The 17,117-nt window shown below is 42.7% G+C and overlaps 2 protein-coding genes across 2 annotated transcripts; both read left to right on the forward strand.

The window, feature by feature from the left end:
* Window positions 1–7,687: 7,687 nt before the first annotated feature.
* LOC115687467 (uncharacterized) lies at window positions 7,688–8,677 on the forward strand. Its single transcript, XM_030613051.1, has one exon. It carries the CDS (start codon window positions 7,688–7,690, stop codon window positions 8,675–8,677), a length of 990 nt encoding a protein of 329 aa, XP_030468911.1.
* A 1,989-nt stretch (window positions 8,678–10,666) lies between these two features.
* Window positions 10,667–11,188, forward strand: LOC115687466 (uncharacterized). The gene has a single exon (XM_030613049.1). The coding sequence runs from the start codon at window positions 10,667–10,669 to the stop codon at window positions 11,186–11,188; it is 522 nt and encodes a 173-aa protein (XP_030468909.1).
* Window positions 11,189–17,117: the final 5,929 nt, after the last annotated feature.

Below are 17,117 nucleotides of genomic sequence, written 5' to 3' on the forward strand. Positions count from 1 at the left end.
CGAATTTTTATAAATTTTTTCAGGCATATTTTCAAAATACTTCCTTCAAAAAAGTTGTTGGGGACATTTGTGGCTATAACATATAAAAATTTCAAAGCTTTTCAAGGTGATCTGGATCTTGAAATAAATGTATTTTGAGGACAAAACGGTCTGTTTGAGCGAACTGATTTTGGTCTGAATTCGAGGGACAAAAAGGCATGGTTGCAGATTGAACCGGATTTCATGTTCTTCATAAGAAATGTTGATCAAGATGTTTTTTATGACATATCCAAAATTTAGAATTTTTGGAGTTCGTTTACTATTTATTTTATTGGGATTTCGGTCACTGTGTAAACTGCCCAGTTTGGACCCGATTTTATATATTCTCGGTTTTTCTCTCTCTCGAGAATTATTCGGTGTTATCGTGGCATTTTGACGGGTAGTTTGATGATTGAATGGGCTTGCATGTGTGATTGTGTAGCTGCGAGGTGTGGTGGACCGACTAGGGGCTGAATTATTTGATGATTGGTAGAATTACGTTTTGAATGGACTTGTACATATAGTTGTGTGATTAGTGATTGTTGGCTGGTTGTGAGTGTCCATTGGACTGAAAATGTGTGACCATGTGTGCCAGGTGTGTGGCCGTGAGGTGTGGTGATGTGATCGCGCATTGAGGTCGCGTGCTAAGTGTGTGTGGTTGTGTGGTGCGCTCGTGTGACGAGGATGTGCATTTGCGAAGTGGATGTGGAGTGTGAGATTGTGTGTGTGTGGCTGTTTGTATGTGTGGCGTGAAATTGGGTGTGGCCGTGTGTAAGTGTGGTATGTGTGGAATGAGTGGAATGAAGGTACGGGAATGTGGGATTGGTTGGAAAGGATCCGTCCTGAGGCGTGTACGTTTACGCGGGACGATGCCGTCCCTGACGAGGTGACGATGCTCGGCCTGACGAGGTGTCGATGCCTGACGTGGTCAGAAGACCGTTGGCCTGATGCGTTTTACGCGGGCGCGGTAGAAGGAAAGTGTGTGTAGGATTCCGTCCTGAGGCGTGTACGTTTACGCGGGACGATGCCCTCCCTGACGAGGTGACGATGCCGGGCCCGACGGAGTGACGATGCCTGACGAGGTCAGAAGACCGTTGGCCTGATGCGTTTTACGCGGGCGCGGTAGTGGTGGAAAGGCTGAGAATGAGCAAGAATTGGCGGGACGAGTGAAATTAAGAAAGTGGCGTGTGGTGTGAGTTGGTGTGCGAGTGTGTTTGTATCGCGTGGTGTGATGCTCGATTATGGGGTAAAAACTGCTAGGCATGGTATGGGACGTGCCCAAGTGGGTTTTGCTCTATAATCGGGGCACTCGCGCGGCGGTGATGTATTTCTGTGGTATACTGGCTGTGTGGTTGACTAACGTGCATGGACGTGCGTGAGGAATTCCAGGTAGGATCGCATGTGATTGTTAGTTTGGCTGATCATTGTGTGTTATGTGTGTTTTCGTCTGGCGGTACGTGAGTGCCTACGTGGGGTTTGGGGTTGTACACTTATTGAGATTCGTCTCACGGTTGTATAACCGCCACTTTCAGACCCCCAGCCTTAGACCCGGGAAGTCTGCCTCCTCTTTTTGGAAGTTCGAAAAGCCACCCATGGTGCCGGTGGATTCGCAGGCGATGCCCAAGAGATTTCCGGAGGATTGAGCCAGATGAATTAGGGGCAGAATGGAGAAGGGCGATCCTTAGGTTTTCCCTAGGGTTTTAGAGGTTGTGTGAATCGGGTTAACCCGTAGGGAAGTTAAGTTAACCAGACCTTAATCTTTTGTTAAAACTGTGGCGGAGTATGTTCGTCTGTATTTATGTCTGTAATATGATGTTTGTATGTTTGGTGCTGTATGAAGATGTTGTTGTTTGATTGTTGTGGTGTTCTATCCCGTTGTCGTCATCTTTCTGTCCGGGGTTTTTATTCTCGCTTCCGCATGTGGCTCTGATGTTTGGGTTGGGTCGGCGACGTTCCTGGGACGTCGCAACTATTCGACCTCAGCAGGGAATGTCGCGAGCTCGATGGGGGTTCGGGGCGTGACATTTAGTCCAGTTATCTTAGCGTTCAAAGGTTAACGGAAAGAGTTAGAGTGTGTTTGTTTGAGTGAAGGGAAATTTATGTGCATTATTTTTGTGGACTTTCATGCGATTGGTTTGCTGAAAATGATCTGTCAAACAGAAAACCATTCGCTATCAAAGAAAATAAGCATGTTTAAAGTTAGGAAAATAAATTCCAGGAGAAAACATTTTTCTGAAAAATGATTTCCCGGAAAATGATTTCCTTTATCATGAAGTTTTTTTCTGAAACAAATGCACTTTTGTTTCTCGAAAAATGTACCATTTCTGGAAAATATTTTTCAGGAAGTCATTTTTCAGGAAAATGAGTTCTTTTTTTGGTGTTTGGCTAAAATCTAAAAAAGACTTAAAAAGTATTTTCAGTTGTTTGGTGAGGAAAATCTGATAGTGAAAATTGTCAAAAAAGTTTATATTTTTAAAATTATTTGTTATTTTTAAATTATTTTTATTAAGAAAAGAAAATACATGAATGTTTTCCTTCTTAGACAAAAAAAAAAGAAAAAAACGAAAAAAAAGAAAGAACAGAAAAGAAAAAATATTAACAAATTCAAGATGAATAATTTCGAAAAGTGTTTTTACTTCTTAGATTAAGGAATTCATTTTCCTAATTTTATACATGAATGTTTTCCTTAACCGGTTAGTGTCTTCATTTGACTTATAATTTTTGGCAGACCAAATGGGTGAAAGTCCGGAAAACGGATTCCTGAAAAATACTCTCTCAAACAAATGCACCCTTAGTGTATAAGTGAATGCAAGATGCGCAATTGCCCCCGTAGCTCTCCACAACTACTCTCTCTAATCCAGAGAGAAAATCCTAACTTCCAAATTAGGGTTCTTCAATGGTTCTCAAGTTGAAAGGGTACTTTGGTCCTTGATGTTGAGGTTCCCACGCGCGCGAGTGTTTGGCAAGAGAAGTCTCGCATTGGAGATGTAGTTTAAGATGAGACAATTAATATATCATAATTGGCTCGCAGTTTATTAGTTTAAGCTTTTGAGTGAAAGTTGGTTCAACTGGATAACTAAAAGTGGATCCAACTAGATAACTAAGGCCTCATTTGGTTTCGCATTCTCTCGAAAGCCCCTTGGGAAAATGCTGGGGCGTTTGGCAAGCATTCGAAAGCCAGCATTGAGAATGCTCAAAGCTCAAAGCTAGTCCGGACCAGCTTTGGGCTTTCAATATTTGGCAAATGCTAAAACCAATTTTTTTCTTCCCAAACTACCATCGCTTATTCTTTAATATTCTGGTTTTGCCTCTCGTAGTTACTGTTCATCTTCTTTACGCGAGGGTAGCTGGCGACACCAGATCGAGACGGCGAAGGACTAGTGACAGGCCGACGAGGTCACGCGACTGCCCAGGTGATGTCCGCCTGGGTCGAGCGACCTTAGGCAATTGCCGCTTGGGTTGCGCGACCCTCACTGGGGGTCGCCCGACCTCTAGCGACAGCCGCTGGCGCCAAATCTGGCTCGCCGACGGCCATAGCCCTTCGTCAACTTCAGCAAAGGGTAAACTTTTTTCTTTTTAATAAAAAGGAAAATCCCAAAGCCCTTTTGCAAAAAGAATTTACCAAACACAACTTGAGCCAAAGTAACTTACAAAAGATTTTTTACAGAACACCATTTGCATTTCCCCAAAGAACTTTGACAAAAAAGTATTTGCATTCCCCAAGGCTCATTTGCAAAGTTGAACCAAATGGGCCCTAAGACCTGAGCTTCCTTCTAGGTATCTCTTCCAGTGAAAGTATCAAGTTTCCGTTGCTCATCTCAATCACGGAAACACAATGTTTTTTGCTATGTGATTATATTCACGATTGAGAGTGAGTCCTCGCCGAAAGGATTGTGTCATGAGAGACTCAAAGTTGGTGGTGATTCGATCAAGATCAAGAGACATGGCGAAAATTGTGAATCTCGCGGTCTTACGCAGTCACTAGGGGTGTGTGAGACGGAACACTCAAATCGGGAACTTGCTAGTTTGGTTCGGTTCCCGGGAGAGTCGGTCCGGTTCCCGGTTTCTAAAACTAGTTAGGTGTCCGAGCAGTCCAGTTCCCGGTTCCAATGAGGAACCAGACCAGACCAACTACACATACTTTTTTTTATTTTTTTATTTCTTCAAAAAAAATTAGTAAAATGTGAATTAAATCCTAAGTGAACTTCATTGACATAAATTCATTGACAAAAATTAGTAAAATGTGAATTAAATCCTAAGTGACATGTTTCCGGTCCTAGGACCAGCAGGTCTTGTCTTCGGTTCCTAATTTTGCTTTACTACACGCTTTGACATTCCTTTGTTTTTCATCTTAATTCTGCAAAATTAGTTTCTCCATGAAAGTTGCTTTCCCGACATGTTTTGTGTGAAACATTCGTACCTTGCACATCCGATTGAGTTTGGAGCTGAACTCTTCTACACAGTGTAATGCAATATCCTATAGTAAGTCTGCTACATGTCATGCAAACAGTACTTTCCTCCAATAAATATCATATTGACCGAACTTTGGCCAAGCATATCTTGTAAATAAGATTTTCCCAGAAAATGAGCCTAATGGTCTTGAAATGGGATTCTCACAAGTATTAGTCCGAATTTTCTCAATATCCATAGAGGGAAGAGATATTTAAAGTTCCGGATTAAATATTGAAATTTAATTAAGCAGAAGAAGAATACTGTTTACATCTCGCCTACTCTCTAATACATATGTTTAGTCTTGAAAAATTCTTATTGACAAAGGTAACATATAGAATCAACTCAACTATGGATTAATCATACTGTTTACGAAACTTGGTGGTTAAGTGGTATTTACAGTGGCCGGTTTTTGTTCAAACCGAACATGAAAACTGCATAGATAATATTTTCCTCGCAAGGTTTAAAAAACACTACGAGTACCTAGGACATGAATATGAGGATTGAACATATTAGGTCACGGTGTCTAATGATGAAGCGTTGCTGATGGATCGAGCAATTTCACTTATTCATGTGAGATACCGAAGTGTCGGCATACAAGACCCCGGGGGGATTGGCCATTTCCATGTGTCTCGTAAACTACTGTCATTTCTGAGATATAACTTAGTGCCTAAGAAAGGAAGGAGTGAAGAAGGTAAACGGAAAATGGAGGAGAGGATCATTCGAAAGAACTCGCATTTGAATTTACAAAAGAGAAGCGAAAACTTAACAACATATTCTCAGATAGCCGTCTTCTGTTCCAACAAGAAACAAACGGGAGAAAGGGAGAATACTTGTACCGGACAATGCCGACGGACTTTTTGTTCCCTGATCTCCAACATGGAGTTTGGGGTAAATGCGGTGCACCCCCTCCTACGGCGGGCACACATGAATTGTCAACATGTAAATCAAGCCACGACAAGAAAATGAATCATACACCCTTCAAAGACAGATCACTTGTATCAGAATTATGTTTCCCTATCGATCATGTTTTAACCGTTGAAATCGAAAACATTCTTCCTTCACATTATCGCAAACAGCAGTGTATCAAAAACTGCAAGTGGACTTTTAACGCAATCTTCTTCATTCTGGTGTCAAGAATGCTTACCCTTGACTGTAAGGCCGCGTCGCATTGGGGTATCATTCTTGACTGAGCCGGGGTCATGATGACTTGGCTTAGTGTGCGAGGCCGCGACTAGTCATCCCACCCTCGTAACTCCACTTTGTTGAGCCACCTAGGGTAGAAGTCGAGCAGCACGCTTCATGTGCATGTCTATGTGTTTGTCATGATTGTTTAGTGAAGTAAGTTCCCTACCCTTTACTTTTGCAACTTACTTTCCTTTTTATGCTTTGGCTGGTCCGTGACAATTAGGCTGGTCGAGTCTTGGTCTATATGCAATGGGAAAATCCGACATTCGATTCATTCCTACTCCGAAGGCCGAACTCAAGCAATGGTGGGACCAATTGGATCGTGAAGGCCGAGCCTATGTGGAGAATAGACTTGGTCACCTTTTGCCCCTCCTCGACATCGACATCTTAAGCGGAGTCATGCAAGCAATAGCTCATTTCTGGTGCCCCCAAACATCCATGTTCATATTTGATAAGCATGAGTTGACTCCAACTTTGGAAGAATATAGCGTTGCCATAGGAAAACCTTTGGATTTAGAGTTAATCAATCCACCCCTCGAGTTAGAGCCGGAATCGATTTTGTCTAACTTTCTTAGGGTGGATAAGAACAGTGCTAAACGATAATTGTCATGTATGCCCACTCTCTTTCTTAGGTCAGTGTTTTGCGAATGCCGAGACCCTTTTAAAAGGTAAGATCTTTCTTCTAGCTTTCTTTGGGTTCATAGTCTTTCCCTTTCGTAAGAATGCTATTGATCCATCTATTGCATAGGTGGTCAGACAAATATGTGGTGGAGTTAGCTTTGTTAACACTATCTTGGCTGAAACATTTTTATCACTCACCCGATTTAAAGAAAACGAAGAAAAGGTTTTCCGTGCTCCTGTGGAACTTTTACAAATCTGGTTTTTTTCCCATATAAATAGGTTTGGTATTCACATGAACATCCGTGACATTAATGAGACTAATCACCCTACTGAGGCATTTAAGAATCATCAAGATCAAACCCCGAATCTTTCTTTCTCAGAATGGGTAAATTTGTTGAAGAATCCAAAAACCAAGATTTTCCTATGGCAAACTAAGTGGTTCCGACATCGCGAGGCACGTCTCTCTCATGGCGATAATGAACCGATCCCGTTGCTTGGAGTTACTGGCACCACCTCCTAGTACCCACTCCGAGTGGCCCACCAATATCGGGTTGTCCAAGATCTACCGCCCCCTCTCAAGCTGGATTCGTTCCAAGTCCGATTTGTTAGAAAGGAAGAGGATTACAAATGAGAGCTTCACCATGTTGAACAAGCCTAGCTCGCCTGTCGTGCCCAAAAGCTAAATTGGCCCAAAGACGAGCTTGAGGAGAAGGAAAAGACATACTATGCCACAACCCGATACATCCGTCGGCATAAGATCCTGACCGAGTTTCTCCCAAAGATCTTGGATGTGACAAAGAAGCCAACTCGCCAAGCGGAAATCAACTATCTCAAGAGGAGAGCGGAGAAAGCTGAAGGAAGTCTAAAGCATGTTGCTAAGGAGAATAGGCAATTGCATCGAGCATTGGCTTCCCATTCGCATATAGATCAAGAGGAGTAAAATGGATCGAGTTTGTCGTTTTGGATCTAGTAGCTCCTTTCCTAATTCATTTGTCTTAGGTTTTTATTTTATTTTCGTTTCTTTTCTTTTATTTTATTTTCTTTATTAGCTTGATGTTTAGGATCTTTGAGTTTTCAATTTCTAGTTCGCTTTTCGAGTTTAGGAGTGTTATTCAACTAAGAACTATTTAATGAATGAATGAAAGCGGCTAGACCATTGTCATGGACCCGTCTTCTATATAATTCATGCACTTATGTATGCTCGCTTATTTATGATTCGGGTGATCACAAATCGTCTGTATTCAACACGCGAAGAGAGGAATCGAGAAACCAAGAGGCCGAAGAGAGAGACCTTCTGGCGATCACTGTGTCCAAGCCGAGTCTGACGACTCCCAACACCCCCTTTCTTCGCTAAGCCAAAGTTACGACTTCAAGGCAATCGTCTATTCGTACATGATCAAGGGCCGCACGAATGAATATTGAGGAGCAAAACACCAGTTTCACCGCTCTCGACAACAAGATCAATGATCTTGTGACTCGGCTCACTCAGTTCACCAATGATATCAGGGCCACGTTGGCAGCACCAAATGCTAGTCAAGTCACACCTCAAGCTGCCTCTAAGCCCGTAGAAGGGCCTGCGAGAAGGAATGTTGCTGAGGAGGCATTGGGTTCTACACCCGTAATGGTCAAACTAGACCCCATTTCGGAAGCCGTCACGGCCCGTTTGGAGGAAGAGCGTAACAAGAGGTTCACAAAGATAGAAGAGAAACTCCGTGCGCTACGAGGATATGAAGAGCACATGATCGAGGATCTGTCTCGATATACACAAATGAGCTTTCCTGAGAAGTTCAAGATTCTCGACTTTACTAAGTATGATGGGACCGGAGACCCAAAGATCCACTTAAAGTACTATTTGAATCGAATGGCGAGATATGCCCAGAATGTCCCATTAATGATTCAGACTCTTCAAGAGAGTTTGACGAGGCCTGCTTTGCAATGGTATGTCTTGTCGGAGCCCGAGAAGTTTGAGAAGTGGGAGGAGTTGGCCGAAGCGTTCGTCCTGCAATACAAATACAACATTGAGATAGCTCTAACACGTGAAGTATTGACTCGAACTGAAAAGAAAAGAAGTGAGTCCTTCAGAGCTTTTGCTCAAAGATGGCATACTCTCGCCGATCAAGTTCGTCTTCCACTCGATGAAAAGGAGCTATTGGATCTCTTTCTCAAGGCCTTACCTAATAATTTCTATTTGAAGTTGGTGGGTTCTGGATGCCTAACCTTCTCTCAGTTGGTAGATGTCGGAGAAAGGGTAGAGGGAGCCATGCGTGATGGTAGATTGAACGAAGGGACTAGTCGGAAGATACCGAATAGAAAAGAAAAGGATGTGGAGATCACATATATACAAGCGCCGCTTGTGACAAGGCCCCCTGCCTCATCCTCTCAAGTCCCGTCTGTGTTCTGAGAGAGGGCATATCAGAGTTATGAATTCAAAAAAAAGGCATTGAGGCAATTCACTCCCCTGCCTAGGCCTCTATCCAAGTTGTTACCCATGCTGTTGAGAAGGGGAATGATAGCCAAAGATGTACCTCAGGGTAATCCTCCAAAATTTCCCAGGTTCGACTTGTCGAAGTCCTACGAGTTCCATAGAGGCGAGAAGGGTCATGATGTAGATAACTTCTTCACTCTCAAGAACAAAGTTCAGAATTTACTCGATAAAGGCATTTTATCTTTCAAGGATCCACCCCCTAATATCCAACAAAATCCGTTACCTAATTATGCTGAGAATGTCAACGTGGTTACGGAGAAGGGTAACGAGACTAATCAAACCTTTAAGGTGGATGTTCATAAACTGTATAAGCTACTAGTGTCAGCTGGACAATTTGAAGATGGGGAGGATATTCCGACGGAAGATAAGTTGAAATGTATCACTCGGATGGTAGACATGGGCATAATCTATAATATGAAGGAGGGTGTTACGATGACCCTGATAGCTATTATAGACTCATTGTGTGAGATCAAGAAGGGGTCGGAGGAGACACCTATTAAGCTTACACAGACTAATGAACTGACTAATGATGGCGCGTCAGAGAATCTAATTGTGACCGACAATGAAGGAGACAATTCATATGATGAATACGAGCCTCAAGCTAGCAATGTTGATTGGAACCATGAATTCATGAAAATCGCCCGCGAGAATAGGGAAGTGGTCGACACACTAGGTCAACCTAGTGACAAATTCGACTATTTTGTAAAGTATTCACCCCCATCGAGTTTCTTCATCGATCCCAAAGATGTTGTTCCTGATGGACAGGGAGGTATGGACGACCCACTTGAGCCCAAGGAGGAGATAGTCAACATGATCACCCCTGTGGTCATTGACCTGTCGGTCGAAGAAGATCTATCGGACCCCGATGAACAAGATGTTGAGCATGTAGTCATTGACCTTACGTCCGAAGAGTTTGCTACTCTAGAAATCGAGGATTATGCCATGGAACCGATGGTGATTGAACTCCTGTCCAAGGACAAGGAAGACATAATAGTAGAGATGGCCCCTAGTTACGATACTAAGGTGGTCCCTTGGAGCTACAAGGTGAATAAAATCGATGATGTCACTTGCTCTGGTCAATGTTATGATCCCACCAAGGTGGTTGAGAAAATGGCTGTTTCAAATGAAGAGGCCGAGCAGTTTTTAGCAATTGTTAAGACTAGCAAGTTTGATGTTGTCAATCAGTTGAGGAAGATGCCGGCCCATATATCACTTATGGGTCTTTTCAAATCCTCTGAAAAACACAAAAATGCACTGCTCAAGGTTCTAAATGAAGTGCACATTCTCGAAACTATCAATGACACCCAATTGGAGGAGTTTATTGGGTCAATCTTGTTGAAATATCATATTTCTTTTGCAGATGAAGATTTTCCTCTGGAACTTCGCAATCATACTAAGGCGCTACTTATTTCGGTTAAGTGTCGTGATAAGATGGTGGCGAGAGTGCTAATTGATAATGGGTCTGCATTAAACATTTGGTCACTCGCCACCCTTCGCCGTTTGGGAGTGAATGAAGACAATATTTTGGCATCTAAATCTACCGTTCGTGCTTTCGACGGTATGAAGAAGGAAGTTATTGGCGAAGTCAAGCTTGAACTTTTGATTGGTCCAATCCTCTTTCTGGTCAACTTCTAAGTTTTGGATATTCCTAGTGCCTTCAATTATTTATTAGGATGACCTTAGATACACACCGCTGGAGCCGTGTCCTCGAGCTTACATTAGAAGGTCAAGTTCATCGTGGATGGAAAGCTGGTAATTGTTCATGGAGAAACCGACTTCAAGATTTTTCACGACAATGCAATTTCGTACATAGAGCCCGAAAACAAGGCTGAATCAAGCAATAAGACTTTGGAGTTAGTCTCGATGGTCCATTTGTTTGTTGGAACTATTATGCGAAACCTAGAAATGGCTAAGCCTTCGATGATGTCGAGTAAGGTATTACTCGAAAATGGTCATATCCCCATAGCCGACTTGGGACTGCATGGCCAATGTATCAAAGAACCTATTCAGGTTTCCAAGTGGTGCAAAAGGGCAGGCCTAGGTTATCATGGAGGCAATTCTGGCGGCCGAGGTCATGGAGGACGAGGCGATTTCGGAGGTCGAGGTAATCATGGAGGCCGTGGTGGCAGTGGAGGCCAAGCTAATTATGGTGGCCGTAGAGGCAATGAAGGTCGTGGTGACTATGGAGGCCTAGCTAATCATGGAGGTTGCGGAGGTCGTGGAAGTCTATTTGGATTAGAGGAAGGTCAGAAGGGCTTACTTTTTCCGGAGTTGAAAGAGATCTTCCTAGTTCCACCCAAGTTGTTGCAGGAAGAGGAGGGGGCCATTCTTGGCCTAGTTGATTTATTCAAGGGAGAATTTGCTTGTGCTATCATGGGAAGTGAGGAGACTGAGCCCTCTGCTGCTACTGCCAACCCTTACGAGTAGGAATGCTGCTTTTCTTTCCTGTTTCGTCTTGTTTGATTCTATGTTTATCCCTTGCATGAGAAGTCTATTTAGGTCTGGCTGCTACTTTCCTTTGTAATCAAAATCTTGGACTGCGAGCCGTCAGTCCAAGACCTCGAGTTATGTAAACGGCCTTATTACGTTAATAGAATCATGATCATGTTTTTATTAAGGATATGTGGAAGTATCCAAACCAGTTTGATGATGATGCTTTGAGGCCTGGACTTCCACACGCTTCTTAGTTTCCAAAATTCTTTGTGGATAGGGACGTCTAAGGATATGAGGACAGATCCCTCATTTTCTATGTTGAAAACTCTTTCAAAATGATTTCAAAATAGATGCATATCATCAGTTGCAATAACATTTGCCCGTTTACTTACTAACCTTCTTCGTGGTATCTCAGGTATAACATTCCACATAATCATGATAGGTGCGCATATGTGAGTCGGATTTGCTCGACAGAAATTCCTCCAGGTCCAATGATGACAAGGATGACTGTGATCAGAGAAACATCGAACGAGATTGGATTCGTCATGAAGAGTCTAAACTGTTGACCACAGAGCTTACAGTCACAATAAATTTGGGTGATTCGGAGATTGTTAGAGAAATTAAGATTGAAGCTGGCCTTTCCAAAATCAAGACTAAAAGGATTGTCGAGCTTTTGAAAGAATACCAATACATGTTTGCATGGTCATATGTGGATATGTCAGGGTTAGATAGGGAAATTGTAGAGCTTGCTCTCCCGACTGATCCGAGTATCCCGGCTAAGAAACAAAGGCTCAAAAGAACAAAGCCCGAATTTTCCAAGAAAATCGAATAAGAAGTCATGAAGTTGTTAAAAGTGGGCTTTATAGAAGTGTCACACTATTATGATTGGATCACCAATGTCATCCCTGTCATGAAGAAAGATGGACGAGTCAGGGTTTGTATTGACTATTGCGATTTGAATCGAGCAAGTCCAAAAGATGACTTCCCGCTGCCTCACATTGATGTGTTGGTCGACAGTATCGCGGGGTTTGAGATATTCTCCTTTATGGATGAATTTGCTCGTTACAATCAAATTCGGATTAAAGAAGAAGATAAAAGCAAGATCTCTTTCATTACCCCATGGGGGACCTTTTGTTACAAGGTAATGCTTTTTGACTTGAAAAACGCCGGGGCAACGTACCAAAGAGCAATAGTCACTCTGTTCCACGACATGATGCATAAGAAAGTGGAGGTCTACGTAGACGACATGATTGTTAAATTCAAACATGGAGAGGATCACATTGAGGTATTGCAGAAATTGTTTGATTGACTCCGAAAGTTCAAGTTGAGACTTAACCCCGCCAAATGTGTGCTTGGGGCAAAGTCTGGGAAACTATTGGGGTTTATGGTCAGTAGTCGAGGCATTGAAATTGACCCGTCAAAGGTTAAGGCCATTTGTGATTTGAAACCTCTTTCAACTGTCAAAGAGGTTCGGAGTTTGCTAGGAAAACTGAACTATGTGGCTAGATTCATTTCTCAATTGTCTGAGACGGCTAAACCAATTTTCAAGCTCTTGAAGAAGAACGCCAAAGTTGAGTGGGACGCCGATTGTCAAAAGGCCTTTGAGGAAATAAAATAATATCTTTTCCATCTGCCGGTTTTGGTGCCACTTGTTCTTAGAGTGCCATTAATACTCTATCTGACTATTCATGATGAGTCGTTGAGAGCCTTGCTAGCTTAGAAGAGACCAGGTGATGACAAAGAATGTGCGATATATTATCTTAGTAAGAATTTTACTTCCTCCGAAATGAATTACCCCAGAGTTGAGAAAACGTATGTGGCTTTGGTGTGGGTATTGTATCGCTTACGTCAATACACACTTCATCATCGGATTCTGCTTGTAACTAAGAATGATCCCATCAAACACTTGCTGAAAAAAAGTCGCATTGGTCGGAAAGTTAGCAAAGTGGCAAGTTCTGATGTCCAAATTCGATGTCCATAGCATGGCGCAAAAATCGGTCAAGGGAAGAGCCATAGTTGACATGTTAGCAGAAAACTTCGAAAGGTTGGAAAACCATGATCAGTCAGATCCCATAAAGGAGCGCATTTCATAAATAGTGAGTGATAAGTGGACTATGTACTTCGACGGTGCCGTTAACCTAGCTAGTTTTGGGACTGGGGTAGTTCTTATATCCCCAATGGGTCAACACCACCCTGTGGCCGCCAAATTGGTATTCCCTTATACCAACAATATCTCAGAATACGAGGCTTGCATACTTGGATTGCAATTGGCCGTCGACACGAAAGTTAGGAAGCTGCAAGTCTACAGTGATTCCGCCCTCATCATTCTTCAGACAGAAGGTCAATGGCGAACCCGTGACTACAAATTGATCCCTTACCATGAATTCTTTGAGGAATTAATAAAGGAATCTGAGGAGACTTCTTTTGAGTATTTACCCCGATCGCAGAATCAGTTCGCCGATGCCCCGGCCACATTGTCATGAATGCTACAAGTTATGAAACGATTAGACATCGAGCCACTGAAAATTGAAATTTTAAGGCGTCCAGATTACTGTTCGTCAATCGCAGACGAATCTGATGAAAAGCCATGGTATTATGATATCATGAACTATCTTCAAAAGGGTGAATACCCTCATGAAAGTGAACTAGCATATTAGAAATACATAAGGAAGCTAGCGTCAAAATTCTTCATAAGTGGCAATGCTCTTTATAAGACGTCTTTGGACTCAATTTTGTTGAAATACGTGGATGCTAAAGAAGCTAATTAGTTGATAAGAGAAATATATGAAGGGGAATGTGGTCCGCACATGAACGGTCATCATCTGGCTAGAAAAATCATGGGATTGGGTTACTTCTGGATGGCTATGGAGGCTAACTGTATCCGGCATGTTCGTTATTATCATTGGTGCCAGATTTATGCAGATAAAATCAACGTACCGCCGAACGAATTGCGTCAAATGTTTGAGCCATGGCCCTTATCAATGTGGGGGATCGACATGATTGGGTCAATTAATCCTAAGGCTTCCAATGGACATCACTTCATCTTGGTGGCCATTGATTATTTCACCAAGTGGATCGAGGCGAATTCATATGCCAATGTCACTGCCAAGAATGTAGCCAAGTTTATTCGTCGTGACATCATTGCTCGATATGGAGTCCCAGAGGCAGTCATTACTAATAATTGGTAAAATCTAAACAACATGGTTATGGATGACTTGCTCGACGAATTTCATATTCGTCATCTCTAATCCTCACCTTACCGCCCATAAATGAATGGAGCTATGGAGGCAGCTAATAAGAACATAAAGAAGATCCTGTCAAAGATTGCCGACAATTATCGAGATTGGCATAAATGGTTGCCTTATGCATTGATGGCATACCAAACTTCGATTCGCACTTCAATAGGGGCGACTCCTTTCTCGCTCGTTTATGGTATGGAAGCGGTCTTGCCCGTTGAGGTTGAAATCCCTTCATTAAGGATTCTCTCACAAGTTGAGCTCTCTGAGGAAAAATAGATTCAACAGAGATATCATCAGTTGAACATGATCGATGAGAAAAGACTAAAGGCTTTATGCCATGGTCAATGCTATCAAAAGCGAGTTGCAAAGTCCTTCAATCGCAAAGTACGGCCTTGGCATTTCGAAGCCGGAGATCTTGTGCTAAGGAAAGTGTTGTCCCTCACACTAGAATTAGGTGAGAAGTTTGCCCCTAATTATGAGGGTCCATATGTTGCTAGAAAGGTGTTACCTGGAGGTGCCTTAATTCTTGTAGAAATAGATGGCCAAGAGTTGCCAAAGCTTGTAAATGTCGATTCGGTGAAAAAGTCTTTTTCTTGAATGAAATCCAAGGCCCGAGAGCCATTTTCGATGCAATCCGAGCCATTGTAGGTTATTCACATCATGCATATCACGCATACATGCACACATGTTTGTTTTGTAGGTTTCAAAAAATCCGCAAATTGAACTGTCACGCCCAGAACCCCCATCGAGTACGCAACATCCCTCTTCGGTCGAATTAGTGCGACGTCCCAGGAAACGTCGCCGACCCAAATCGAACCCATCAGAGTTTAATCGCGGCGGAAACAACAAACACCTAGACAATGATTAACCAGGGGTACTAGGGAGAATAAATTGCCAAACCACCAAATCTTATACTATACCTCGATTTAAGTACGATATCCATTTACAATATCAACTTATGCCACAACCGCCATTTACAAACCACAAAGCAAAATATGCACATTGAACTACCAAACTGCAAACCACCGATATCACAGAAAAATCAGTAGCCTGGGTAAGCACTACACCAAAATGGAACACTTCCAAACTCTCCCTCAGCTCCAAAACTAATCCCTATGCCCTCTAGATGGCGTCCACTCTGACTCACTCTCTTCGGAATCCTCATCCGAATCTTCATCAGGCACATGCTCATCCGATGACTCCGAATCGGCCTCAATCTCGATCCGGTATTCTAGTACATCATGATCAGTGTGCATAACAATCCCAAAACGCTGCGGCGGCGGCGACGGAAGGTTCATGGCTCGGGCGGGTGCTTTGAAATGGTTTGGTTGATACAACCATGAGACACTTCTCAATAAGTACACAACCTAAACCTTACCTAGGCTACCACGTATTCCAGACAAGTCCAGACACCGAATCAAGCAACACACAAACAACGTCCACACAATCGTACTTACCTGGTTTTCAATACACGCAACCTGCACGTTAGTCTTACATTCACATTTACAAATCGCATGCACTTTCCAACCCAATCTCATGCTCGAAGGCACATGTCAAACACACCACATTTCCGAACTCCACAATTCACACTCGTTCACGCACCACCACATCATTTTCATTTAACTTGCCACATCACACCATCTCGTGCTCAATCACTTTTCTCAGCCCGCGTAAACACGCATCAGGCCTACATGATCGTGATCCGCGTAAACACGCCTCAGGCCCGATCCCATTCTCACTTTCTTTCCTCGGCCAGCGTAAACACGCATCAGGCCTACATGATCACGACCCAAGCATAACATGCCTCGGTCCGATCCCATTCTCACTTTCTTTCCTCAGCCCGCGTAAACACGCATCAGGCCTACATAATCGCGACCCGAGCATAACACGCCTCGGTCCGATCCCACAGTCGTATCACGACCTGCATAAACACGCATCAGGCCGGTTCAATTCCCCGCGTAAACACGCCTCAGGGATTTAGTGATCACACGAACATACCAACACACCGTATTTTATCTGTACCCCGCGTAAACACGCCTCAGGGCTTTTTTTAGTGATCACACGCACATCACACGCCTCAAATCTCACACGTTCACATACTCGAACATTAATTAAATGCACCCAATTCAACCATTTCAATTCAGCCCACATACAAACACACATCAAACATCAATTCCAGTTACGAGGGCAGCAACTATTGAACCTCGACACCCCCACCATTCCGCTCATAAAAATGAACATCCATAGAATCAGGGTAAATCTGGGCAGTTTACATAGTGACCGAAATCCCATCAAAATAAATAGTAAACGAACTCCAAAAATTCTAAATTTTGGATATATCATAAAAAAAATCTTGATAAACATTTCTTATGAAGAACACGAAATCCGGTTCAATCTGCAACCAAGCCTTTTTGTCCCTTGAAATCAGACCAAAATCAGTTAGCTCTAACAGACTATTTTGTCCTCAAAATACATTTCTTTCAACACCCAAATCACCTTGAAAAGTTTTTAAATTTTTATATGTCATAGAAAAGAAAGTTACCAACAACTTTGTGAAGGAAGTTTATTTAAAATAGATCTGGAAAATTTTATAAAAATTCAGCAAGACAAGAAGGTCGGGATGAACAGTGTTCCGGACAGTTTTAAGACGGTCTGAAAATGGATTTTCGTGCTACCCAAATGGC

This window comes from Syzygium oleosum, unplaced genomic scaffold, assembly GCF_021117445.2.
Source record: "Syzygium oleosum isolate NSW1041296 unplaced genomic scaffold, Sole_v2.1 Sole_v2.03, whole genome shotgun sequence".
Lineage (NCBI taxonomy): Eukaryota > Viridiplantae > Streptophyta > Magnoliopsida > Myrtales > Myrtaceae > Syzygium > Syzygium oleosum.